Source organism: Lipotes vexillifer, unplaced genomic scaffold (genome assembly GCF_000442215.2).
Source record: "Lipotes vexillifer unplaced genomic scaffold, Lipotes_vexillifer_v1.1 scaffold781, whole genome shotgun sequence".
NCBI lineage: Eukaryota > Metazoa > Chordata > Mammalia > Artiodactyla > Lipotidae > Lipotes > Lipotes vexillifer.
The window spans coordinates 301,696-328,268 of NW_006790027.1; the positions used below are offsets into that span (position 1 = coordinate 301,696).

The 26,573-nt window shown below is 33.7% G+C and overlaps 1 protein-coding gene across 2 annotated transcripts in view; it reads left to right on the forward strand.

Annotated features, from left to right (window-relative positions):
- Positions 1-24,511, forward strand: part of ARL13B (ARF like GTPase 13B) — a 74,575-nt gene extending 50,064 nt beyond the window's left edge. For both annotated transcript variants that reach the window (XM_007463198.1, XM_007463199.1), the window contains 7 exons: positions 2,813-2,918; positions 4,131-4,333; positions 7,496-7,610; positions 10,756-10,981; positions 13,379-13,495; positions 14,464-14,532; positions 24,435-24,511. In XM_007463198.1, coding sequence (XP_007463260.1) covers positions 2,813-2,918; positions 4,131-4,333; positions 7,496-7,610; positions 10,756-10,981; positions 13,379-13,495; positions 14,464-14,532; positions 24,435-24,511 — 913 coding nt within the window. The remainder of the gene's footprint in view (positions 1-2,812; positions 2,919-4,130; positions 4,334-7,495; positions 7,611-10,755; positions 10,982-13,378; positions 13,496-14,463; positions 14,533-24,434) is intronic.
- The last annotated feature ends 2,062 nt before the right edge of the window (positions 24,512-26,573 follow it).

Consider the following 26,573-nt stretch of genomic DNA (forward strand, 5'->3'; position numbering starts at 1 on the left):
TAATAATCAATAAAGAAAAAAAAACTCATGAAAATGGTTACCTATAGGAGACTAGGAAGAATAGTGGAGAAGAGATAGAGAGGGAAAATAGTTTTTTCTGATTTCATTTTGTTTTTATAGTTTGAATTTGGAACCATATAAGTGTTTTAAAAATTAAATCTTAACATAAAGAATAAAACTATCTTTAAAAAACTAAAGCAGCCTGAAACAAATGAACCTAGTTATATATCTAGATGGTGGCATAACCGCACAGAGAAGGATTACTTCAAGTAATTTTAAAATCAGTATTTTGACTGCATCTCTTGTGGGATATATCTTACAGACAAGAATAACCACAAAGGGATCTTAATGTGCATTTAGTAGTGTTATTTTTAGTAATGTTGGTATTATTATGTTGAAACTCATAAGAGAGAGCAAATAGTTAATGATGGCGTTATTAGGAACTGTAGTTTTCAGCATAAGGAAAAAGAGATACAAATTAAGAAGCCAAGTAAAATCTTGGTAATATTTGATTTAAAATGGAAAAATCAGTATGACCTCATGACTTAATTTTTTCTTTCTTAAAAACTATATTTTTCCTAGCTTTGTCCACTGAAATGGTCTAGAAGCAATGGCAAGTCAATAACGATAAATGTCCAGAAGTGCCCAGATTGTGGTCTTTAAAATACCAGTTCATACTAAAAGGAACAAGGGCTCTTTAGGGAATTGGATGAGTTCAGGTCCGGACCATTGTTTCTCACAAAAAAGCAAAGAAACTATCAAAGACTCTTGGAGTTGTACCAAAAGAAAACAGGAGCCAACACAAAAGGGACTCTCACTAACCAAAAATGGGTAACTTTGAGCCTCAAAAAGAACAGTAACTATAATAAGTTGAAACATCTATTTTAAAAATCCATGAGTCCATAATGATATCTCCCACAAACCAAAGAAAGCAACTTGATCACCTTTGGAGGTTAATAGGACATCAGTTCATTATTATGAAAATTAGGAAATGAAGGCAAAGGATCAAATATTTATCTTGACTTTTCTCTCAATTGTACTTGAGTCACCAAGTAGTTAATGAAAACTTACTTTTTAGCAAAAATCCAGCTAGTTAGTGTAAAGGGAATACAGAACTAAAAAAGTCACGATTTTATAGCCACTTATATGATAATGGTATTAAACACAGGTCATTAATGGTTGCTAAAACCATTAGATGAAAGTTTAACGGAAAACATTATTTTAGGCAAATCAGGCTGACTGCAGCCTGAATCCATGGATCCATTTAACCATCACTGAAAGTGGTGCACTCAGATATTAAATGCCTCCTAAGTACTAGCAGCATCTATGAAATATGCTTGCCAAAATATTTCAACTTGAAAACCATCCAGCCTGTATATTTTAACTACTAGATACAGGAAATACAGGGTGTGTATGTTAAATGACTTCATAAGGAAGATATCGGCCAAATCCTAAACATGGGAGATTCTATAGAAAAATGACTTGTTTTGTTTTACAGATAGATGTCATGGGAGGAAAAGAAGTGTTGGTCATAGTGTTGCAGGAATGGGAGGTGTTGGTGTTGGGGCTGATACTGATTCAAAAACACTTAAAAGAATAAATTGTAGTAATATGTATCTGGTTTGGATCTGGATTTGGACATAGCACTTGTAAAAAGATATTGAGGAATATTAATTTTTTTAAGAACTTAGGTGTGATAGTGATATTGTAATATTTTTTAATTTTTAAATTATGGGGTGACGTGATATGGCTGATGGGGGTAAGTGGAAGATACGTAGATGAGCAAGAATGGTACAAAACTGATAATTTTTAAAGATAGGTGATAGGGTTCATTAGATTTATTTTACTATGTACTTATTAAATAATATATATTTGCCTGAAACATATATCAAACCCTGACCAAGACAGTGTTTTATTCAACTTTTTGACCTCTTCCATCTGATAGGCAAATAGTGGTATTTTGTGGTAATTCCTTTTTTTTTTTTTTTTTTTTTTTGTGGTACGTGGGCCTCTCCCGTTGCAGAGCACAGGCTCCGGACACCCAGGCCCAGCGGCCATGGCTCACGGGCCCTGCTGCTCCACGGCATGTGGGGTCCTCCTGGACCAGGGCACAAACCCGTGTCCCCTGCATCGGCAGGTGGACTCTCAACCACTGTGCCACCAGGGAAGCCCCCTATATTTTTTAAACTTATATTGTTTTTTTTATTTGTTGTTCCTCAATTTGTTCCTAATTGAGTGTAAGGTTTTCTATGCACAGTGCTATGCTAAGTAAATTAGATAAAAGTGGCCTCACTTCTCCAGTAAATTGCACATTTATGTGGACACACTCACACAGTGGAAATACAGATGAGCTCAAATAATACAAGCTCTGAATGAATATTTGGGTATTTAAAACATGATACAGATTGTATTTAAGATGAAAAGGACATGGGATAAGAGCCTTTACATCATGAGGCAGTGTATTTTAAGAGAAGGATATAATTAATGTGAAAGTTGGAATTGATGGCTGAGTGCTGTGGAAACTAGTCCACTTCTTTTTCTATTTGTACTTTTTTTGTTGGCCTGTTGACCTACTGCTTGTTTTCTTGACACTTCTCTTTACCTGATTTCCCTTTTATAGGCCAATTCTTACAAACTTACTTTAGTGGCAAAAAAAAAGGAAAAATGAAGAAATAAATTGTACACTACTCTCTAAAACCAGTATGTTCTGTAATCAGTAGGGTTAAAACTTTGGAATAAGAACATGGTCAAAACGTCTTTTAAGTGGCTGTCTGATTATATATTTGCTATAAAACTACTTATGTCTCTCTAGGTTGGCAAATAAACAAGATAAGGAAGGGGCTTTAGGAGAAGCTGATGTGATTGAATGCCTGTCTCTGGAAAAACTGGTCAATGAGCACAAGTGCTTATGTCAAATAGTAAGTTTTGGGGGTTCTTCTGCCCTATGAATTATGTTCGGTATAACTTAGTTTTTGTAAAGGTGATAAGCAATTAGGGGGTAGGTAGCTAACAAAATAATTTATTAGTGTTTTAAAAAAATTTTTTTAGCCTGTTCTCACTGTTTTTTAACAGTTCTCACTGTTCATTTGATATTATTTATTACAGTGATATTTGTTTTCTATTTAGTTGTTACTGACTTCTGTAAACTATCTTTCATGATTTCAAAGACTTTAGGTTTGCTCTTTGTTTAAGACATTGCTGACAGGACCTGTAAGCTATACAAACATGTCATGCTATAAATTTTATAAAATGATAAAAGTATAAATACAAAATTTATACTTAGGAGAAGTTTATAATGAATTTTGAAAATTTATATCAGGAGAGTTATCATACAGTCTTGAGAAGATGGACTGAGGATTTAATCATTTATTCTGGTTTCAGTAAATGATTGTTAGGCTGTCAATCGTAAAAGATGGTTACTGGGAACTCTCCGGCGGTCCAGTGGTTAAGATTCCTCACTTTCATTGCCAGGGGTGCAGGTTCGATCTCTGGTTGGGGAACTATGATTCCACAAGCTGTGCGGTGCAGCAAAAAAAAAAAAAAAAAAAGGGCTTCCGTGGGGGTGCGGTGGTTGAGACCCCCCCTGCCAATGCAGGGGACATGGGTTCATGCCCCGGTCCGGGAAGATCCCACATGCCGCGGAGCGGCTGGGCCCGTGAGCCATGGCCGCTGAGCCTGCGCGTCCGGAGCCTGTGCTCCGCAACGGGAGAGGCCACAACAGTGAGAGGCCCACGTACCGCAAAAAAAAAAAAAAGATGCGTACTGCCATAAATTCCCTTGTATAACAAATTAAAACTTTCTGCGATTTTTAATAAGTAAGGGTATTTTTCTTCTGTAAGTTAAGTTTTGTCAGTGAGTTTGTTTAAAATTTAACTGTAACTTCTTGTGTCATAATCGCTCTCAAAACTTACAGATATAATCCATAAAATATTTCCCCTCCTACGTACATACTAATGTAGTGATCATTGCAAAGGTGTGTTTTTTAAGTTGAAGCAGGTGCTTCATATCATTAATTTAATGGGTTAATTAATTTTGATTCACCAGTAGTTATATCTTAATGGTTTATGAATAAATTTTTGTAGAGATCTTTTAGTTTTAACCTTTAAGTCAAATAAATTGCTGTTTTTAAGGAACCTTGTTCAGCAGTCTTGGGATATGGAAAGAAAATTGACAAGTCCATTAAAAAAGGCCTTTATTGGCTGCTACATATCATTGCAAGAGACTTTGATGCCTTAAATGAGCGCATCCAAAAAGACACAGCAGAACAACGTGCTCTTGAGGAACAAGAGAACCGAGAGCGGGCTGAGAGAGTACGAAAATTACGAGAAGAAAGGTAAGTAGATTAATTTTGTAGCACAGTGCATATGAACACTCAAAAACACCACACTTTTATTAATATTTTTTTTAAGTTTTGTCTGTTTAGGTTCCTCTTTTTGTATGAAGGAAGATACTAGGTAAATTTTTTATTTCTGTAGACCTGCACAAGTTTGGTTGATAGGGTTCTAAGTTTGGTTGATAGCACAATTGGCATCTAGTAGGAAGAGGCCAGGGATGCTGCTAAACATTCTGTGATGCACAGGACAGTTTCCCATAGCAAAGAATATGTCAGTAGACTGAGAAATCCTTCATTAGTCCCAGCAAAGATAGAAGGTAAGCAGTTAGTGGATCAGCCAGCTGAAGCAAAATCTGATCAACACTAGTTTTGTCTGAAAGTGGACTAAATTGCACTATCTCAGGTTTTAAAACATGTTTTTAAAATTATTTTAAAAACATGTTGCCTAAAGGGAAATTTTGAAAATAAGTTTAGCAAACTCTAAATTACAAAATAATGTTTACGTAAATTCTACTACAGAATCAGTTATAATAATGATAATGCTCAAAGAAAGTACTCAGATTTGATTAGAAGTTAAATTTAGTTCTTAATCCCAAGATTTCTCTTTCTTTCTCCACTTACATGGCAGGGGAGGGAAGAAACAAAAAGATTTCTAAGTGAGCTCCTGTGAGATCCAAAGTGGTCTTCCATCTACCTAAGTAATATTGGCCTTCCATTTGCTTTAACAGTTGCAGCCCGGTAGGCAAGAACCCACTAACTGCCCTTGGTGAGGTGCTCCTTTATGCTGTCAAGGAAATCCTCTGATTACTGGTATCTTTCATTTAATTCAGAGATAGGACTTAAAGGAAAATATTTGGAGAGATAACTCTTCTGTCCTCAAGGGCTCAATAACATGAGCAGGTCAGTCATCTCAGTCTCTCTTGATAACAATATGAGGTTTTAGTTCCTATGAGAATCTTTATTTTCTATTCTAGTGTATATTTTCATGATATAAAGCTCAGTACAGCCAGTCATTCATACAAATATGCCTTCTGTGTATTTATAAAAATAAAATATATGGCCATACTTTTCTAAAGGCTTCTTTGCTTTTTCTCTACTTAGAAAAACAAAAAGAACAAAACAATTGAGTTGGGTAAAAGAAATCTAATTAGTATTTTTTTTCAAGTTTTTACTTTTTCCACAAAGATATTCCAGGTCATGTTATGGCAGGCTTTTCTGGTACCCCATTCCCCTTTCCTCCTTTCTCCTAGCCATGCCACTTGTGGTCTGAGTCCTCTTCTGTTGAACAGAGACTGCATAATTAAATTTAGACAGGAGTAATTAAAAAAAACCTTTTTATTGTTAAATACAATCTAATAGGTTTGGATTTTTTGTTGGTTTGGATATTTTTGAAAAAGCAGTAAAACAAGCTATTATTGGTATCTGAAAATAATATATTAATGCCAGATACCTGAAATTGCTTACTAATAAATGAGTAACATTAATGACTGTTGGGACTTCCCTGGTGGCGCAGTGGTTGAGAGTCCACCTGCCAATGCAGGGGACATGGGTTCGAGCCCTGGCCTGGGAAGATCCCACATGCCACAGAGCAACTAAGCCCGTGCACCACAACTACTGAGCCTGTGCTCTAGAGCCCGCGAGCCACAACTGCTGAGCCCATATGCCACAACTACTGAAGCCCGCACGCCTAGAGCACGTGCTCAGCAAAAAGAGGGGCCACTGCGATGAGAAGCCCACACACTGCAATGAAGAGTGGCCTGTGCTCACCACAACCAGAGAAAGCCCGCGCACAGCAACAAAGACCCAATGCAGCCAAAAATAAAAATAAATTAAAAAAAATAATAATAATAATGACTGTCCTGTAAGTATGTTTATATACAGAGTGCTTTCACATATATTACTTTACCTGAAATAACCCTATGAACTATGTATTTTATCCACATTTATGGGAAGGCAGAGGCTCAGGTATCCAGATAGATATCCAAGGTCACAGAAGTAGTAAATTACAGATCTCTAAATTTTGGCTTCTTAGGTTCAGAATGAAAGTATATATCTTTCCATCATAGAACTTAATTAATAAGTGCTGTAGTAATGAACATTGACATTGTTATACTATATACTATTGTTATACAGTCTAGTTGCAGATCTACAATAGTTATGTTTCTATCTTCAGCTGCTTCTTTTAGCAACTTATTACCTTCATCTATGGGGCAACATTAGCTTTAAATCACAGAGTAATAAAATTCTCAGTAGTAACTAATATAGAAATACTTATTTAATCTAAGTGATATAGGGCAGCTTATTTCTATAGCCTCTTCTACTTATGCAAAGCACCAGTTGTTATCTAGTTCATTTATGATATATAACTAGACACAGCTCTTAAGATGAAGGTTAACAACAGGACTTATTTATCTGGTTAACATCAGTGAAGAGGACAGCATTTGTTTGGGAGGGTAATTAATAAATTGATAAATATAAACCCTTGTTACATAGAAAAATAATATGCATCACTGATGTTAAGAACTCAGTCATAGGGAATGTCATTTTTGTCAGTATTTCTTTCTTTTTTTTTTTAATTTCTTTCTCTCTCTCTCTCTCTCTCTCTCTCTCTTTCTTTTCAGCTGCGTTGGGTCTTCATTGCTGCCTGCAGGCTTTCTCTAGTTGCAGCCAGCGGGGTCTACTCTTCATTGTGGTGCACGGGCTTCTCATTGCGATGGCTTCTCTTTGTTGTGGAGCACAGGCTCTAGGCACGCGGGCTTCAGTAGTTGTGGCACATGGGCTCAGTAGTTGTGGCTCGCGGGCTGTAGAGCATAGGCTCAGTAGTTGTGGCGCACGGGCATAGTTGCTCTGCGGCATGTGGGATCTTCCCGGACCAGGGATCGAACCCATGTCCCCTGCCTTGGCAGGCATATTTTTAACCACTGCATCACCAGGGAAGTCCTGTCAGCATTTCTTTCTTTTAAAATTCAAATGATTAATCTTTACATGGGGATAGTGGCCTGTTACCTGCATAAAGATATTTGAAAATCTCTCAGTAATTCAAAGCCATGTCCAGATGTTTAAATTACTAAACTCAATAGCCTTAAACCTATTGGAAATGTTCTTAAACATGGTTCAGCATTTTCTCATAAGGAATTCCGATTTTTTTTCCTCAAACAATAGAGAACAAAGAGAGCAAGAGCAGGCTGAACTCGATGGAACCAGTGGTCTGGCTGAGTTGGACCCGGAACCAATTATTGTTAATCCTTTCCAGCCGATAGCATCTATAATCATTGAGGTATGGATTGTGGCAAATGTAATTTTTATGTCTTAAGTTATAAAGTTGGAAGTTCAGAAAGGACGCAGGGAGATAGAAGTATTTCACCAGAGGTTGATTATTTGTAAAAGAAATTAAATGGGGGAGATGGGTTAAAGGTTTGCTGCTTTTTCTTCCTCTTCAAATTTACCTTCTGATCTAGTATAAAAAGGGAAGATGACTTCAGAATTAACTGAGAATGAAAATAAAGATTGAATGTAGCAGTAACTATCATAGTTACTGTTCTGATAAATTTTTTTGTCACTTATTTCATATGATAATAGTATGTTTACTCATACTTACATTATCTTTATCCCTGTATTGCTATTACTATCCCTTTACAGTAATATTTAAATGCTTATGGTGCATTATAGTACATAAATGATTTTCTAGTTATTTTCCTAGGATACTTAATGTTTGAGACTATAATAAATTCTCTTATATCTGAATATTATTTATTTTAATTTTAAATGTCAGAAGTTTTACCGAAATTAATGTGTAGATTTTAATCATGAAGAAGTTATGGGGTTTTATGTGTGTGTCTGTGTGTGTCTGTGTCTATCTCTCTGTGTCTTTGTTTTCATTTGCTGCTGGTGTTTGGAGTTTGCATTGGCCCTGCTTTAATCACCTTCAGCAGCTATGCCTCCTCAGTGGCAGAGCTTCCTAAATCTCCTCTCCGTTCCCTCAGAGCTTAATGTGGCAGGTGGCTTGCTGGACCCGCCTGTATGTTCTCTATTCCTCTTCCCTGTCACTGCCTCCTTCCACACAAGTACTCATCCAGAAAGGTGGATGATTATTTCTTCCTTAGGGCTGCTGCTGAGGAGGGAGGCAGCTCCACAGGTAAGAAGATGAGTGTAGAGTTTTTGGTGTTGCTTTGTGTTTGCAAAATAGTTGGTAATACGAGATATTTGGTCTGAAGTTAGTTAGATACTAGAAAGTTAGCTGTATTTAATCTTTTTATTAACCCCATTGCATTTACCTTATGGGTGTGCTTTTCTAAGTATAGTAAAGCAGTCTTAATAACTTGAGCTATTGTTTTGTGTCCATACTATTAAATATTGTGTTTGTCAAGTTTTATATTCTTTTTAAAATATTGGTAGAGGAAAAGAAAATCAAGTTTGGTTTTTCACTTTGAAACTGATTTACTCTATATGTGTAATAAAGCTTACCTTATAAATAATGACCAATTATTTTATAGTACCATGGTTGTAAATTACTTAGAAGACCTTAGCACTTCTACCAACATTGTATTTTTCATGATATAAAGATACGAACAATACTGGTATACAGCACAGAATATCTTATACTGAAGTCCCTGAATTAATTAGTGGCATGGGGAAAGTACAGTTATTATGCTTTTAAAATACAGTAATTTTAAGAAGATCATCAGTAAAGGAATGAAATAAATGGAAATAAATTATCCATAGTCTCTTTTTTACCAGGCAAATTTTCTTTTCTTCCCCATAAAACTTCTCCTTTAAAATATTATCTTACATTCATTCCTTTGATTTTATCACAGACAATAAAAATGGTGAGGTATTGGTTCCAGAATAGACAAACAGATCAATGAAACAATAGTAACAAACCAAATTATATATAAGCATTTAGTGTAAGATAGATGTGGCATTTCAAATCTGGGAAAAAAGGATATTGGGACAACTGAACAGTCATTTGGAAAAAAGTAAAATTATTGAACACTATATACCAAATTAAATTTCAAAAGACTTGAATGTATAAAAAAAGAAGACTTAAAAATACTCACAGAATACAGTTAGACATTGGTATATACTTGGAGGAGGTTGAAACTTTCAAAGCAGGACAATGAGGCCGCAAATCATAAAGTGAAAAATAGGTAGATCGTATTATATTCAGTGTTTAAAGAAATGTTCTACAGTTAAAGACAGAAAAAAAACCCAAGCTAATCCTAATGAAAAATATTTGAGACCCAGGGAACAACAAAAAAAGAACCCTTAAAAAATTACTGTGTAAATAATGAGACTCTAGTAGAAAAACGAGCATTGGGTTATCAAGTGTAGTTCCTTAAAGAAAAAATTAAAATGGCAATAAGCATATTTAATAACTTATCTTCAGTTGTACTGATAATAAAAATATTCAATGATAAATCAAATCAACACTGAGGTAAAAAATATTTATTAGTTTGGCAGAGATGTAAAAGATTGATAATGATTAAAAAAGCATTAAAAAAGATGTCACGGGGAGGACTTCCCTGGCAGTCCAGTGGTTAAAACTCTGTGGTTCCACTGTAGGGGGTGTGGGTTCGATCCCTGGTTGGGGAATTAAAATCCCATGTGCCGAGTGGCGAGGCCAAAAAAAAAAAAGATATGGGAAAATACACTCTCTCAACCCTTTGCCTGTGGTATAATTTTACTTTAGTTTTTCTGAAGGAAAGTTTGTAGTATGGCACATTTTAAAATGTGCTTACTCATTGATCCAACAGCTTGACTGTTAGGAATTTATTCTAAAGAAGTAATTCAATAATTATATTTCTTATAATAGTGAAAGTTTGAAAATCACTTCTTTGTCCATTGATTGGGTATTGGTAAAATAAGATGATAGAACCATTCAAAACGATTGTATAATTGATGAAATTAGTAATGGCTTACACATATAGCATTATATAATATTTTCATAGCTAACACTTTACTATGTATGTGTCATGCAGTATTCTAAGCACTTTATAGGTTCATTGACAAAGAAAGAAATGTATATTTTTAAATTAAAATTTCAATTCCTTTTTGTTTAAAAATATACATAAATATGTATATATAGACAATCAATCACATTTATGTATGTTTGTGGATGGTGTGTGTCTGTACATGTGTGGGGTAGGCAAAGAAAAGCACCTCTTTGTGACTATACATCAAACAGTGGTCATCTCTAGATTGTGGAATTACTGGTAATATTTGTTTTCTTTCTTTATACTATCTCTGTTTTCTGAATGTTTGACAATTAGCATGCTTTAATGATAAATTCAACAAATAATTTTTTAATAGAAATATCACATTGCCTGGAAGTTACAGAATGCTCTTGGATTATTTGATTTCTCCCTTTAACCTATCTTAGATATGACTATTATATTAAAAATGATATATTTCATTTTTGTCAGAGTGAAAAAAAACTTGAAAGAGAGAAAAAGAGGCAAAATGTGGAGGAAAACAGTGATGGCTGTCCCCTGAAACATAAAATGGAGCAGGAGCAAATAGAGACACAGAGCCAGATCAGTGACAGTAGCCAAAAAAACAATGGGCTCGGAATAGTAGAAAATTATAAGGAGGCATTAACACAGCATTTGGAAAATGAAGATGAGACAGACCACCAGTCATCAGAATCAGGTGATAAATCTAGTTATTAAAAATATATATACTTATTTATTTTTTATTTATTTTTAAGTTTTATATATTACATATAACATAAATAATATGTATAAAACTTAAAAATACCTCTTTCATTTGTCATGATTATTTTCATAAAAAATATATCGCAAGATTTTTCATCTCCAAATGCATTATTTATCATGGTTTTCTCTTGAATTTTAGGTAATCATTAGTCAGTTTGCTAATTTATGTTTTTATTCATGATGCCTTAAAAGCTAGTCAGTCCTTCGTAACTTAAAAGAATTTCAGCTGAAAATTCATTTTCAAAAATTTGGAATATTGCATAGTCCCAGGAATCTTTGGAACATATTTAAAACCTTTAAAGCTTTTGGATGTTTGTTTTGTTTTTCTTAATCCTCATAATGTTATGATCAGCATCATTTCCTTTATTTGCTTGTTATTTCTATAGGATGCAGACATAATCAATTGAACATTTTGAAAGTTTTATCAAATAGCCATATTACTCTTATTTTAATATTATACGACATCTTCAATTCATAATTATTTTACTTTTTCTAAGTGGTTATGTAATTTAACAGGAAGTTCACATCTTTTGGTATCATAGAGAGAGCCTCTGCCTTTGGACTCAAGACATCCTGGGGTAGCATCCAGACTTTCTCACCTATTAGATATATGTTACATTATATAGTGTTCTTCAGTCCTCATTTCCTCTCTAAAATGGGGTTGTCATCTTTTTTTTCACCAGGCTTTTAGGTTTACTTATAATAAAAGTAACCCTATGGTGTTCCTAGCACAGGGCCTGACACATGGGAAATACCCAATAATCATTGCTTCCTTGCCATTCCTAGTTAGCAATATGGTTCCATGGTATAAGAATTTTTGTACAGTATCAAAGAGTTTATGAAAATAAGATCTCAGTCCCTGAGCTTCAGATTAGCTAAATGGATATTTTGCTATATAGAAATAATTAGATTTGAAACTTATAGTTTTGTAATTTGTGAAGTTAGGGTAGCCACATTTGTACCCATATCACTCTATCAACAGGGTAAAACAAAAAGTAGACTTAAGGTGGCCCCTCAATATATTGGAAGAACTCTTTCAAACACTAATATGTTAAAGAACAAAATGATTTGGTAGGTGATTTGAAAATATTATTTAACACAACACTATGCTATTTACCATAGCAGTCCTCGGGTATATTATTCTCATTATACAGAATAGGAAACCAGGGCCTTGGAGAGGTTGAGTAATGTAAGATCATACGTCTCATCTGTGGCTGTACTGAGACACACTTCCCTCAACTTCAGGTCCTCTGCTTCGTATCCTATGCTTGTCCATGACCCTGTTCTACTGCCCATCCGAAAGTATCATATGGTTCTGGAGGTTCTCTTTCCTTTCTCCCAGCTGTAAAGCTTACAGCTTTAATTGTAAAAAGATGTCTATCTTTTTTACATTTTACATTTTTTACATTTTACTATCTAGAGTAAAATGTCTCAAGTGATACTAATTTACTTAGAAAAATAATGTTTCTAAATATATTTGTATTTCTCATTGCTTTATAGGTTTCATAGATGTTGGCTGCTTGTTGTGTAACAGATAATTTCCATTTTAGAAAATGTATTATATATATAAATTTAGCAATTTGGGATTGTCAGTGAAAATATTTCAGTGACTGTGATGTTTGCTTATTTAACTACTATGCCATCCTGGTTCACGTTGTTAAAGTTTACATGTTAACAACACAGATGCACTTAAAATGTTCATATGTGCTTAAGTGAGAATCTGTAAATAGTTATTTTTAGAAAGATTACAAATTCAATTCTGTAACGTCTAACAATGTGAGCTTTGGTTACATATATTTATATTGGGCATATCTTATTTAGGGGTTATTTTCATGGATAATGTGTTTAGATTTGATTGGGGTGTTTTTTCACATTTCAAAGGATTATTTTTGGACTTATACCTAGAATCATTCTGTATATCCTATTGAGACAAACCAATACCTCTCCTTTTTCACCAGGTCATTCTGAGTTTCATGGAAATCCCTGCAGCTAGATAATTCCATTTACTTAGTATGATATTTGGGGAAAAAAATGTTACTTTTGGAAATACGGACTTTTTTCGTATTCCAAATCACCTCTCATAGAACATAAAATATGGCTTTTTGCCATTTGTGTCATATTCATCAATCATTCATCCAATAAACCATCACTTAAAAATTTATTCTTAGTAAAGGCAAGTTCACAGTTCATTATTGGTAACAATTTTTAAGTTGAATTGAAGATATATTCCTATGGTAATAATAATATCAATATTCTAATTCTGTTCTTTAGTTTTTATTATAGAAGTAACTTCTTCACAGAGGCATAAAGTTTCATGTTTATATTCTTACAGATAACAGTAAAAAGAAAACTAAGAAGCTAAGAATGAAAAGGAGCCACCGTGTAGAACCTGTTAATACAGATGACTCTGTTCCTAAGAGTCCAACACCACCCCCACCTCCTCCTCCTGGTGAGTTAATTGATGTTGATACTGAATTTAGAAATACTGCTTTAAACATTGAAGAAAAAGAAAGAAATTATGTAGTTTTTATTCAGTATATTTATTATCTTGTGAATTGTGAAAAAGGTAGAATTTTTTGCTCCATCTACTTTGTTCAGAATTTATCAACGTAAATATCTACTGCTTTTTTTATTCGGAAAAAATGTTTTATGAAAGTAAAAAAATAAGTAAAAATTAATAAGAAAACTTTACCTAAGCACTTCTTATAATGGATTCAAGTCCTATTTGAAATATCAGTACCCAGATTGCTAAAAGGAATTTAAGTTTAAGGAATGGATGGCTAACATGAGCTTTTAAAAAATTAGATCTTTCATCCTGAAAGGTAACATTTGAAACCAAGATGTGTGAGTGTTTCCATTATATTTCCAACATTCATCCCGACCTTCTAAGCTGTTATGAGGATTAAGTGGAATACTGCATATAAAGCACTGGGACATACTAACTGCACAATAATCGTAATTTTTTAGCACTGGGCTAGTACTTCACATACTCAATAAATATCAAACGTATACATTTATAGTTTCCTTTTAGCCCTGCTAGAAGGCTTTAGATGGTAACATTTTCCTTTGAGAATTATTTTAAGACTCATTTCTAGTATTCCATTTAATAAGTATACATTTCTTTTAGTCTCTGTTGGGGATTAGAATAGTAGCCTAAGTTTATTTATGATAGTAGTGAGGATGCTTATATTTTTAATGAAAGGTAAATAAAAATTTTAAGCAGATATTACCAACCTATAATTACATTTTTAAATAGAAGCCATTTAAAATGGGTTTATGGTTATTCAGTACTGCATCATTCAGTATATATGAATTGATATTGAAGTTATATACATTCCTGTCAAGAAAGGGATCCTCTCAACAGACCTAAAGAGATATTGTTTAACAGTGTTTTTAAATGTTTTTCTTTTTCTTTAGTTGGCTGGGGAACCCCCAAAGTCACTAGACTTCCAAAACTTGAGCCTCTTGGTGAAACACGTCATAATGGTAATGCAAAAGGATCAGTTTTCAAAGCTCTACGTATCACATTCACTTTTCTTTACCTCATTACTTCAACAAACTTTTACTTTTGGAAGCCTTTCAAATCCACAACCATCCTTTTTCATTATACTCCACTTTTTTTCATTTATTTATTTTTTTATTCTTAAGTTCCCTTTGCCTCTATATAATTTGATTTGACCTTTACCTTAGAATACAGAGGTAAAGACCGTCAGAGCTTGTATTTATCCATTATATATTAATGTAAATAGTTGTGAAAGGGAAAGATTTTTAAATATCTTAAATATGAGACAGTACATTTATAGTGTTAAAAACTTCATTGTCCTATATATGCTCAATATACCCAATGATAATGCTGCATAATTGTTCTTTCTCTGCTTCTAATGATACTCAGCTGCTGTATATTACAATGAAGTAAAGAGTAACACAGTTTGTAAGATCAGAGACCAAATCAGTAAGCCAAATAAAGTTCAGCTAAATAGAAAGTTACTAAAGGCTTCATTGACTAAAGAAAACACTTTTTTTTGGATGAAATTAACACAAGGTTTAGTACAGCCAGTATAGGGCATAAGAACTTCACCTGGAAAACTTAGAGAAAGGACAGTTGGGAGTAGAGAACTGCCTTATACAATAGGCAGAAGTTCTGATTTCAGACCATCAGCCCAGATTCTTTTAATAAAATATTTCTAAAATGCAGAAGGATAATTTTATATATATATAGTAACTCAATAAACTTCTTTATCAAGAACATTTCATTTCCTTTCTGATAGCTCTGTTCACCTGATCTAGAACTTGGTTTCCTAAGAAGACCCATTTACTAGGGAAAAAAAAATTCAGAAGTTTAATCTTTAGAAAAGCCTTATATATAATTTGAAATTATATTGAACTGTATAAAATATTTTATTCAAAAACTATATAAATTTAAATGAGCTGGTTGCTTTTTTTTTCTGAATAGTGTGTCAATAATGAACTATTTCTTCATAATCATTAGTGAAAATTAAAAGGTTTTTTTCAATTCTAAAGACAGAAAGTTTGTCCTTAGACTATATCAAAATTACAGTGAAATCACATGTCTTTTTGGTTGCTGACTTTACATCATGATGTTTTTATTGACTATAATAGTTAATTCCTGTTTTATTACATTCTGAAATTGTGTATGCTAGACTGCATTATCAGTTTAAATATTCACTGTGTTGTTAGAAACAATTAGATAATGCTAATATATGTGTATATAAATACATATACATGTGTGCATGTATTTATACACAGATATATTAGCATTACCTAATTATTTCTAACAACACAGTGAATATATATAAATACACGTATATAGAGAAAAATATTAATTTCTCATATAACAGGTACTATTTTTTCTTACTGAATTGGGCATCCAACAAACAACTGTTTTATATCTGACACCACCTAAAACATTGGTGATGCCAAGATGAATAAGACGTAAATTCTACTTTTCTGGGGATCCTAGTCTAACAGAAAAGATAATACTCCAGCTTACTATAGTATATGTGGCAATTCACAATATATGGTAAAAGGTTCTGTGCACAAACTGTACTAGACAGTGAAAGTGGTATTAGAACTGGGTCTTTGAAGAATGAGAAGAGTCAGTAAGTAGAAGAAACAGACTATTCAGACGTGGAGAGGTGGGAAAAGACATCGCTTATTTGGAAAATAGTATGAAGTTACTTGTGACTAGAGCTTAGTTTCATGTGGGTAGAATGGGTAATAAAGAGGAAGTTTAAAGTTATAGAGTGCTGATCCTTGAATTATGGCTTATAGACAGATTGTTTAGGGCCTCACATGTATGTTAAGATGTCTGGACTCACTATGATTTTACAGGAGACACTATACATTTTTAGCAGAGAAATAGTGTAACAAGGTTTATTGTTTATTGTTATAGTTATTGTTATACTGTTATAGTTATTGTTATACTGTTATAGTATAATATATTGTTATAGTATAATAGTATAATATATTGTTATAGTTATACTGTTATAGTATACTGTTATAGTTATACTGTTATAGTTATACTGTTATAGTTATACTGTTATAGTATAATAATTTTTGTCACAATGTAAAGTATAGACTAGATTGTGGTCACACCTGAGGTAAGGATCCCAGTTAGAAGCTGTTGCAGTAGTCAGAGTGAGAAGTGAGGATAGGAATTGGAATTGAGAATAAAAATGTATGCAAGGAATATATGAACAATTATAAGTACTATATGATGAATGGATGTATGGGATAAAAGGAGAGAGGAACAGGAAATTATTTGGCTCAAGGAGCTAGAAGGTTGGTGCTATGCTATTTCTAAGACTGAAAATACATGAGGAGGAAGGAAACCTGCCCTGGAGGTGTCTGTAGGCTTATCTATTTGGAAATTTCTATAAGCCAGTACAAATAAGATTCTGGAGCTCTGGAGAAAAGGGACACAGGTGGGTGGGAGGGTATGTAGGTAGTTTGTTTTTTTTTTCAGTTGTCATCACACAATAGGAACGCTTTGTTCTGTAATAGATGTTCTGTAATTGTTTACTGAATGAATGCAGTTGAAAGAATGATAGTTTCCTATTTCTGAGGGAAAGTACGTAGAATAAGGAGAAAACTAATGGTAGCATCTAGGGGGAACATTATAGTTAGAAGCAAGTAAAAAAGAGGTTGAAAATGGGCTAAAAAGGTTGTTTTTTGTTTTTGCTTTGTTTTTCTTTGCTTTCCTGTATTTATTTTTAAATTAGACTCCTGGGAAAGAATTATAATCAATTAGTTAAGTTTAAGACCACCATTGTTCTAATATATCAGTTAATTTTAAGTATGTATCAATAAATTTAACTTCTCAGAGCAAAGAATTAGACATCCTAACTTCACAAGTTTTAAAATATCTTTATTATTTTTTCTCATAAATTTTAAGGCAAAGTATACCTTATCTAGGTAAAAAAAGATGTACAATCAACTCTGCTTTCATTAATGGAGAAGAAAGTATGTATAATAAAGTTAAAATTTTAATTAAAAAGCTTAAATTAGTTTTTAGTGTTTATCATGAGATTTTCATCTGAGATGCTGATAGTTGCCAATTTTATAATCTCATTCTCTTCTCTTCCCTAACTTTGTGCACATTTATTTGAATGTGGTTGATGGCAAGTAGACAACAGATACATGACAAACAAGGGTAAATAATTAAAAGTTAACTACATTTGGGGTTGGCACTTAAAATTTACTGAGATGAAAAACAATTTGTTGTAGTCAAATTAGGAATTAAGGCAGATTCTTATTTGTTCTTTGATTAGAGACATTTACCTTGATGGCAATTTAATTTTATTACTTTTCTAATTTCTGTTATTTTCTGTAAACCTCACTCTGTGTAACAGGTAAGACAGATGCATTCTTCACTTTGTAAATACTCTCAATCTGTACTTCATCAATATGTTACATGTTATACATTATGAGAAATAAATCCAAGATTCTGTTAGCCAAAAATACCAAGTGCAAAACTAAAGAATATTTTCAAATCTTAAAATATGAATCAAGATTAAATTTTGTATATTAAAAATTTGAAGCCCTTTATAAAAATGGGTGTCAATTAATTTGGTCATATCAGTTGGGCACTATGATCAACTTATATCCCCTACATTTAAGGCAATAAGAAACCTATTTTGTGTAGAATGATTTAATTCTGGCAGTTAAATACAGAATCACATTTAATCAAAAGAAACTTTTTCCTTGTGATGATTAAATTAAATCAAATACAGAATTAAATTAAATACAGAATTATTCTGAAATAATACAGAATCAACTGCAAAAAAAAATAATTTCTTGGGAAGGAAAAAGATATTTCTTGCTATGTGTATGTGATTTATCTTTTTAGTAGGGTACTTTAAAATTCCAGAAGTAAAACATAATAGAAACGGTATTCATTCTGGTTTAATCTTGAGTTCTGTTATGTGTTATAATTCTCATTAATTTTGAAATCAAGAAACTAGAAAAGGCATACTTTAAATTTATCAAAATAATTGTCTCTGTTATAATTTTAATTATAGCAATAGTAATAACTGTATATACTATGTGACTGGCATATTGCTAAGCACTTTAGGTACATTATCTCATTTTAATTCTTCTAATAGCCTTGTAAGATGGGCAATTTTTTGTGTAAGGAACTTATACCCCAAGGTCACATAGCTATAAGTGGCAAAATCAGGATTTGAACTTAGGTCTGTCCAGCTTTGAAATCCATACTTTGAATTCATTATATTATACTATTACATTAAGATTTGTTAGAGCATCTTTGCAGCTTAGTAGTTGCTTTAAATTTATAGTTGCTTGAACAATTGTTTTCTCCTAATTTTTTTAAAGAGGCAAGAGTATACAGTTTATTATTTAAAATTTTTTTTTGTTAGGTAATGATATAGCTGTGGCAAATCAAGTATTGTCTATGGTATACTCTGGTAGAGGCTGCAAACTGATGACACAAGGCAAATCTGACTGTTTAAGCAAACTGATGACACAAGAGCAAATCTGACTGTTTAAGCAAACTGATGACACAAGAGCAAATCTGACTGTTTAACCAAACTGATGTTCAAAATGTTTGAAATAGGGGGTACGTGATGGTGGTATGTCTCATTACTGGTGGTGTTAACCTTGATCATTTGGATAAGGTGGTATTTGCCACATTGTAAAATGTTACTGTTTTCCCTCTTTGTAATTAGTAAATATTTTAGAAGTGATTCTTTGAGATTATGCAAATATTCTGTTCTCCACAAACTTTAGCCTACTAGTTTTAGCCTCCATCATTGGACTGTGTCTGCAATAATTATTACTGTGGTATTTGCCTAATGGTAATTTTCTCTTTCTCTTTCTTACATTGAAATTTATTCAGATTCATTATTTTATTTATTTTTTCCTTCCAGTTTTATTGAGATATAATTGAATTAAAGCACTATATAAGTTTAAAGTATACAGCATAATGACTTGACTTACATACGTCATAAAATGATTATGACAATAAACTTAGTGAACATCCATCATCTCATACAGATAAAAACAAAAGAAAAAGAAACTTTTTCCATGTGATGAGAACTGTTAGGATTTATTCTCTTAACAACTTTCATATATAACATACAGCAGTGTTAATTAATTAATCATGCTTTACATTACATTCCTAGTACTTATTTATTTTATAACTGGAAGTTTGTACCTTTTGACCACCTTCGTCACCATACAAAGATACTACATTATTATTGACTATATTCCCCACTCTGTACATTTCATCCCCGTGACTCATTTATTCTGTAACTGGAAATTTGTACCTCTTAATTTCCCTCACCTACTTCACTCATTCTGCCCCCACCCCACCCTACTGCCCTTGCTACCCACCTCCCCTGTCCAGCAGCTATCTGTTTGTTCTCTGTATCTATGACTGTTTCTGTTTTATGTTTGTTCATTTGTTTTTTTTTTAGATTCCACATGCCAGTGATATCATACAGTATTTGTCTGACTTGTTTCATTTAGCATAATACTCTCTAGGTCTATCCATGTTGTCAAAATGGTAAGGTATCCTTTTTTTTTTTCTGGCTGAGTGGTATTCCAGTGAGTGTGCGTGCGTGTGTGTGTGTGTGTGTGTGTGTGTGTGTTTGTATGTGTATCACATCTTCTTTATCCATTCGTCTACTGATGGGCACTTAAGGTTGTTTCATATCTTGGCTATTGTGAATAATGCTGTAATGAATATGGGAGGTGCACATATCTTTTGGAATTAGTGTTTTTGTTGTTTTTGGAAAAATACCCAGAAGTGGAATTGCTGGATTGTATGGTAGTTCTATTTTTAATTGTTTGAGGAACTTCCATACTGTTTTTCATAGTGGCTGCTGTGCTGTTTACTTTCCCACCACCAGTGCATGAGGGTTCCCTTTTCTCCACATCTTCACCAACATTTGTTATTTGTGTTGTTTTTGATGATAGCCATTCTGACAAGTGTGAGGTGATATCTCATTGTGGTTTTGATTTGCATTTCCCTGATGATAGTGATGTTGAGCAACTATTCACGTGTCTGTTGGCCATCTGTTTTCTTTGGAATAATGTCTATTTAGGTCCTCTAGCCCATTTTTTAATTGGATTGTTTGTTTTTTTGATGTTGAGTTGTATGAATTCTTTTTATATTCAGATGTTAACCCCTTATTGGATATATCATTTGCAAATATCTTCTCCCATTCAGTAGGATTTCGTTTTGTTCATAGTTTCCTTGCTATGCAAAAGCTTTTTAGTTTGATGTAGTCTCATTTGTTTATTTTTGCTTTTGTTTCCCTTGACTGAGGAGACATATCCAAAAAATATCATTAAGACTGATGTCATAGAGTGCACTGCCTATGTTTGCTTCTAGGATTTTTATGGTTTCACATTTTACATTTAAGTCTTTAGTCATTTAAAATTTATTTTTGTATATGGTGTGAGAAGGTAATCCAGTTTGATTATTTTGCATGTAACTCTCCAGTTTTCCCAGTACCATATATTGAAGAGACTCTCTTTTCTCCATTGTATATTCTTGCCTCCTTTGTCATGGCCTTTTTTTTAGTGGCAGCCCTAGAGTTTGCAATATACATTCACAATGAATCCAAGTCCACTTAAATAATACTATACAACTTAACGGGTAGTGTGAATACCTATAATAACCAAAGAATCCTAATTCTTTCCTCCTGTCCCTTGTTTCATTGCTATCATCCATTTCATTTATATATAAGCATACATAAGCATATATATAAGCATATATAAGCATACATAAGCATTTATATATAAGCATATATGTACATAAGGTATGCATATAAGTATATATAATCAGATACATTGTTGCTATTAATATTTTGAACAAACTGTTATCTGTTAGATCAATTAAGAATATGAAAAATAAGTTTTCATTTTACCTTTACATATTTCTTCTTTGATACTTTTTCTTTCTTTATGTAAATCTGAGTTTCTGATGTTTATTATTTTCCTTCTCTGAAGAACTTTTAACATCTCTTTCAAGACAGGTCTAATGGGAACAGATTCCTTCAGTTTTTGTTTTTCTGAGAAAGTTTTTATTTCTCTTTTACTTTTGAGGAATAATTTTGCAGGGTATAGAATTCTAGGTTGGTGGCAGTTTTTTTTCTCTAAATACTTAAAAAATTTCACTCTACTTTCTTCTTGCTTGCATGGTTTCTGGGGAGACGTTGAATGTAATTCTTACATTTGTCTACCTACTGGAAAAGTGGTTTTTCCCCCCGGCTTCTTTTAGGATTTTTTTTTTTTTCCTTGATTTTCTGTAATGTGAAAATGATACACCTAGATGTAGTTTGGGGACATTTAACCTGCACAATGTTCTCTAAGTTTCTTGAATCTGGTGTTTGGTGTTTGACATTAATTTGAGGAAATTCTCAGTCATTATTGCTTCAGATGTTGCTTCTGCTCCTTTCTCTCTTCTCCTTCTGGTATTCCCATTACATGTATGTTAGACCTTTGTTGCTTGAACAGTTCTTGGATGTTCTCTTTTTTTCTTTTCAGTTCTTTTTGCTTTTTAGTTTTCAAGGATTCTATTGATATATATCTCTTTTCCCAGCCATGTCCAGTTTACTAATAAACCCATCAAACACATTCTTCATTTCTGTTACAGTGTTTTTTTCTCTTTTTCCAAAAGCATTTCTTTTTGGTTCTTAGGACTTCCATTTCTCTGCTTACATTTCCCATCTGTTCTTGCATGCTGTCTACTTCATCCATGAAAGCCCTTAGCTGATTAGTCATAGTTGTTTTAAATACCTGGCCTGATAATTCCAGTTTCAGTGCCATATCTTGTTTTGATGCTTGCTCTGTCTCTTCAAATTGTTTTTTTGCCTTCTGGACTTTTTTCTTGATAGTCCAGCATGATGTACTTGGTAAAAGGAACTACTGTAAATAGGCCTTTAGTAATGCCATGGTGCTGTGTGGTGGCAGAGGAAGCATTCTATATTCCTGTGATTAGGTCTCAAGTCTTTTAGCGAGCCTGTGCCTCTGGACTGTTAACTTCATAAGAATATCTCAATTGTTTTTTCTCCCCCATTAAGTGGTACAGAATGGCTAGGGCCAGCTGGAATTTGTTATCGCTCTTCCCCAGGTGGGTTAGGTTCTGATAATACCCCAGCGGGTTAGACTCTGGTTAACTAGTTTTCTCTGAGTGCAGGCCTTGTTAAGAACAAAATACTCCAAGGTATTTCATAATGGTTCCTTTTCCTCTGCTCTGCTGTGAGCAGGAGGGGATTTTTCTCCAGTATTTACTGTGGGAATTTGTTCAGGCTCCTGGAGCTGAATCTTACAATATCGGGGTGGGGGGTCCCCCTTATGACTTAATTTCCCTGGAGTTTTTAGCTCTCAGGCTTGTCCACACTGAGCATCCAGCATTTTGTCAATCACATTTCAGGTTTTCCTACCTGGGCACCGGTTCCCTCAGCACTTTCCATTCATGAATGTCTGGCCTGGTAAAATGAGACTTCCTGTGTTTGCCTGTCTCTCCAATATTGAGGGCAGTGGTTTGTTTTGTGACCTCCCCTCTCTTATGGATCCCAGAAGAACTGGTGATTTTTTAGTCTGTTCAGCTGTTTACTTCTCGTTAGTATGGAGTGACTTCTAAGCTTCTTAAATGCTGTTAGGACTTTGCTAAATTAATGTTTGTTAAGTAGAGCCCCTGGCCTCAGTTCAAAAAGACCAGAAGAGAAATTGAAATAGAGAAATTACTCACAGGTCCTGGAGGAAGTACATGACATGCTTCAAGGTTTCCACAGTGAGAGGTGGGAGGTCAAGGCAAGGTGTAGGCAGAGAGAACTGCAGTACCTGGGCCACATGCCTTTATTAGGGTCTGTGGATGGAGTGCTTTGGGGTTCCCAGGCTAAGGCCAGATTGGTCAGTTTAAACCAAAACAGTGGAGTTTTGGTAAGTTCCTCTGGGGTATTATCTAAGGGAAGGTGAGGGAGACAGTTGATCACGAAGGCCATTGGGGAAGTCATATCAGGAACTTAGCATTTACCTGTGATTCTGCAGGCTGTTTTCTAGAGCATGTTCTTGCATGAGGTGCTAATATCTATTTAAGGCCCCCACAGGCCACTTGGCCAGACAAAATAGATGCTGAGGCAGCAATACCATGGAGTAGCTTAGCTAAACTCCGGCACATGCAGAACTGGAAATGGCCCCCTAAATATATTTTTAATATATTTATGTCAAGTAATCTTGAACACCCGTGCTTCTAGAATAATTTTAAGGTAATAGGCCAGAAAATACTTATTGAAGGTTTCCATATGCTATTAAATTTATAAACCTAAATTTATGATAATTAAGGGCTAGGAACTTATTATGAAGTACAAATTAAGACTGTTTCTGTATCAAATATGCCCTAAATCAATGAACTATATTGAAGCATCATTGTAAAAGATTCCTATGTACCAGAGCACTAAGATAATTAATGAATTTTTCTCTGCAAATTCCTAGAAGTGATAGCCATTGGATAAGGGCATGGATTGTACAAATACTGATTTTATCAGGGCCTTGGCAATAGGTTCCATACATTTTAGATGTTTGCTGTTTGTTTTGTTCTAATGTGAACACTTAATTGGAAACAATAATAATAATATATACATTAGGTGCAGCTTTTTATTAAATCAAGTAGAGATTAATTTATAACCTAGAGTTATGAATTTATGCTAGTGGTTGTGTTTTGAATTTATTCTAGTTTTTTTGGATTCTGCCTTTTCTTTCCCCTGTCCTCCCCAACCATTGCTTCACCTGTAAAGTCAGAGTGTCTTACTCTTTTAAAGGTGGAAATTAAAGAATTGTGTCAGAAATCTTGATTTACCATAAGACTTGTATATTTTTGGTACCCCTTCTTTGCACAGACTTCTACGGGAAGCCACTGCCTCCCCTGGCTGTGCGACAGAGACCTAACAGTGATTCTCACGACGTCATATCATAACCAGCTCATGTGGACGCGCTCTGTTAAGGTCGGCAAGATGAGCTGGAGGACCTTCTTTCACAAAGGAGAAAAACCCTAAACATCGATGACTGGGGCAAGACAACCGTAGCAGTATCAGTGAGCCAAAGACCTGACTGTTTTGATAATTACTTACCCATGGTCTTCATGGTTCAAAGAAAAAAAAGAAGCAAAATGACCAGCAAATGGGACAAGCATTTGGACCAAGTTAGCAAAAATTAGTGTTGACTCTGATTTATACATCCCAACTCATGGGCATATTCCTGAAGGAAAAGCTGTTCAGAAAAAGAGCCAATGGACTCTGTACACTTTCTTTACTATTTGTTTAATAGTCTTTATTTCTGTATCTTAAACATTTGTAAGATATATGTGCATGGAAAGGGAATTCTTAGGAATTTATAACCTAAATTTTTAACTTTTTATATTTTTCTAAAACTTTGGTTTAAGAATTTTAATTACTAAGATATTGACTGTGCACTTTTCTATAGATGCTTTGTTTAAATTGTGTCTGGAAAATGGAGTTGATTTACATGACAGACATGAACTATACAAACAGGATATATTTATATGGTTTGACATATGTTTTATAATAGTACTGTTCTTGAAATATACATCCTAATTTTACCTTAAGATATCTTTTTAAAATCGATTCTCAGATTTTTATTTTACCAAATTACGTTATTTGAAAGCACTAATTAATTAATTGAATTTTTGTTGTTTGTTTTCTTTGGTGATGTTCCCAATAAATGAGAGACACTTGCAATACCTTTTGACTTAAATGCTTTTTAAATTAATAAAAATGTTTTCTGAGATATTATTAAAAGTCCCAATAAACACCTCTTTCAAAGATTAGATCTTTTCAGAGATCAGGGTGCTTCTTCTCACTCCCTTGTTCTATCAGAAGCTTCAGTGACTCTTTTAGGTTATTCTCATTCTTTTTTGCCTTGAAATTAAAGGCAAAAAGACCAGAAAAGCTACTGTAGTCCAGAGACTTTATTTTATAACCGGGAAATACTTGGGTACTAAAGAAATAAGAATGAAATGTTGGTTTAAATTACATTTATAAAGAAATAATTCCAAAATAATTACTTAATTTAAAATAATAGTACTTCTCTTGCACTGAAGAACGGCATCTATAGGATTCTTTCCTCATCTGGCATTTAGACAAACTTTTAGATATATATTTTGAATAATAGATTCAAATGTTTAATTAAAAGCATCCATTTACATCAAGGTGAAAATACTCTAACCCAGCAGTCCCCAACCTTTTTGGCACCAGGGACCATCCCTCCCACACACCGTCTGTGGAAGACAATTTTTCCACGGACGGTGGGGGGATGGTTCAGGAGGTAATGTGAGTGATGGGGGGCAATGGGGAGCGTCAGATGGAGCTTCGCTTGCTCTCCCGCCCCTCACCTCCTGCTCTGTGGCCCTGTTGCTAACAGGACAAGGACTGGTATCGGTCTGCAGCCCGGGGGTTGGGGACCCCTGCCTTAAACAGTAATCACCTTGTTAAAATTGGTCAGTTTGGCAACTTGTACTGTTAACAGACTTATACTGGTATCTGACAATAACATGATTAAGTATGTCTAAGACAGTTTAATACGATTATTTACTTTTAAAATTTTCCTTTAGAGCATCACATTTTATTCACATTTTTTAACTCATTGAATGTGTTTATTAATCAGGTCACTTATTACTGTAGTCAGCATCATATGTAGTTTTTTGGAGTTTTGTACATGGGACCTACTTAGCACACTGAGTAGAAAAAGCATTCTATTTCAGATACAAAATTCATAACAACCTAAATTTGATACATGACTGAAGTGTAAGGAAAAGCAACACAAGAAGGCAATGTAAATTTTGAATTGGATTTTAGAGAAGAAACTTGTTTGTATATCTTTTTTGGTTCCTTTTTTGTAAAATTTTACATTTATTCATTTTCTAAGACCTAAATTAACACTTTTGCCATTTTTAATACTCATCTAGTTTGGGAATAGATATAAATCTTTAAAATTTTTGTTTCCTACCAGTGATTACTGTA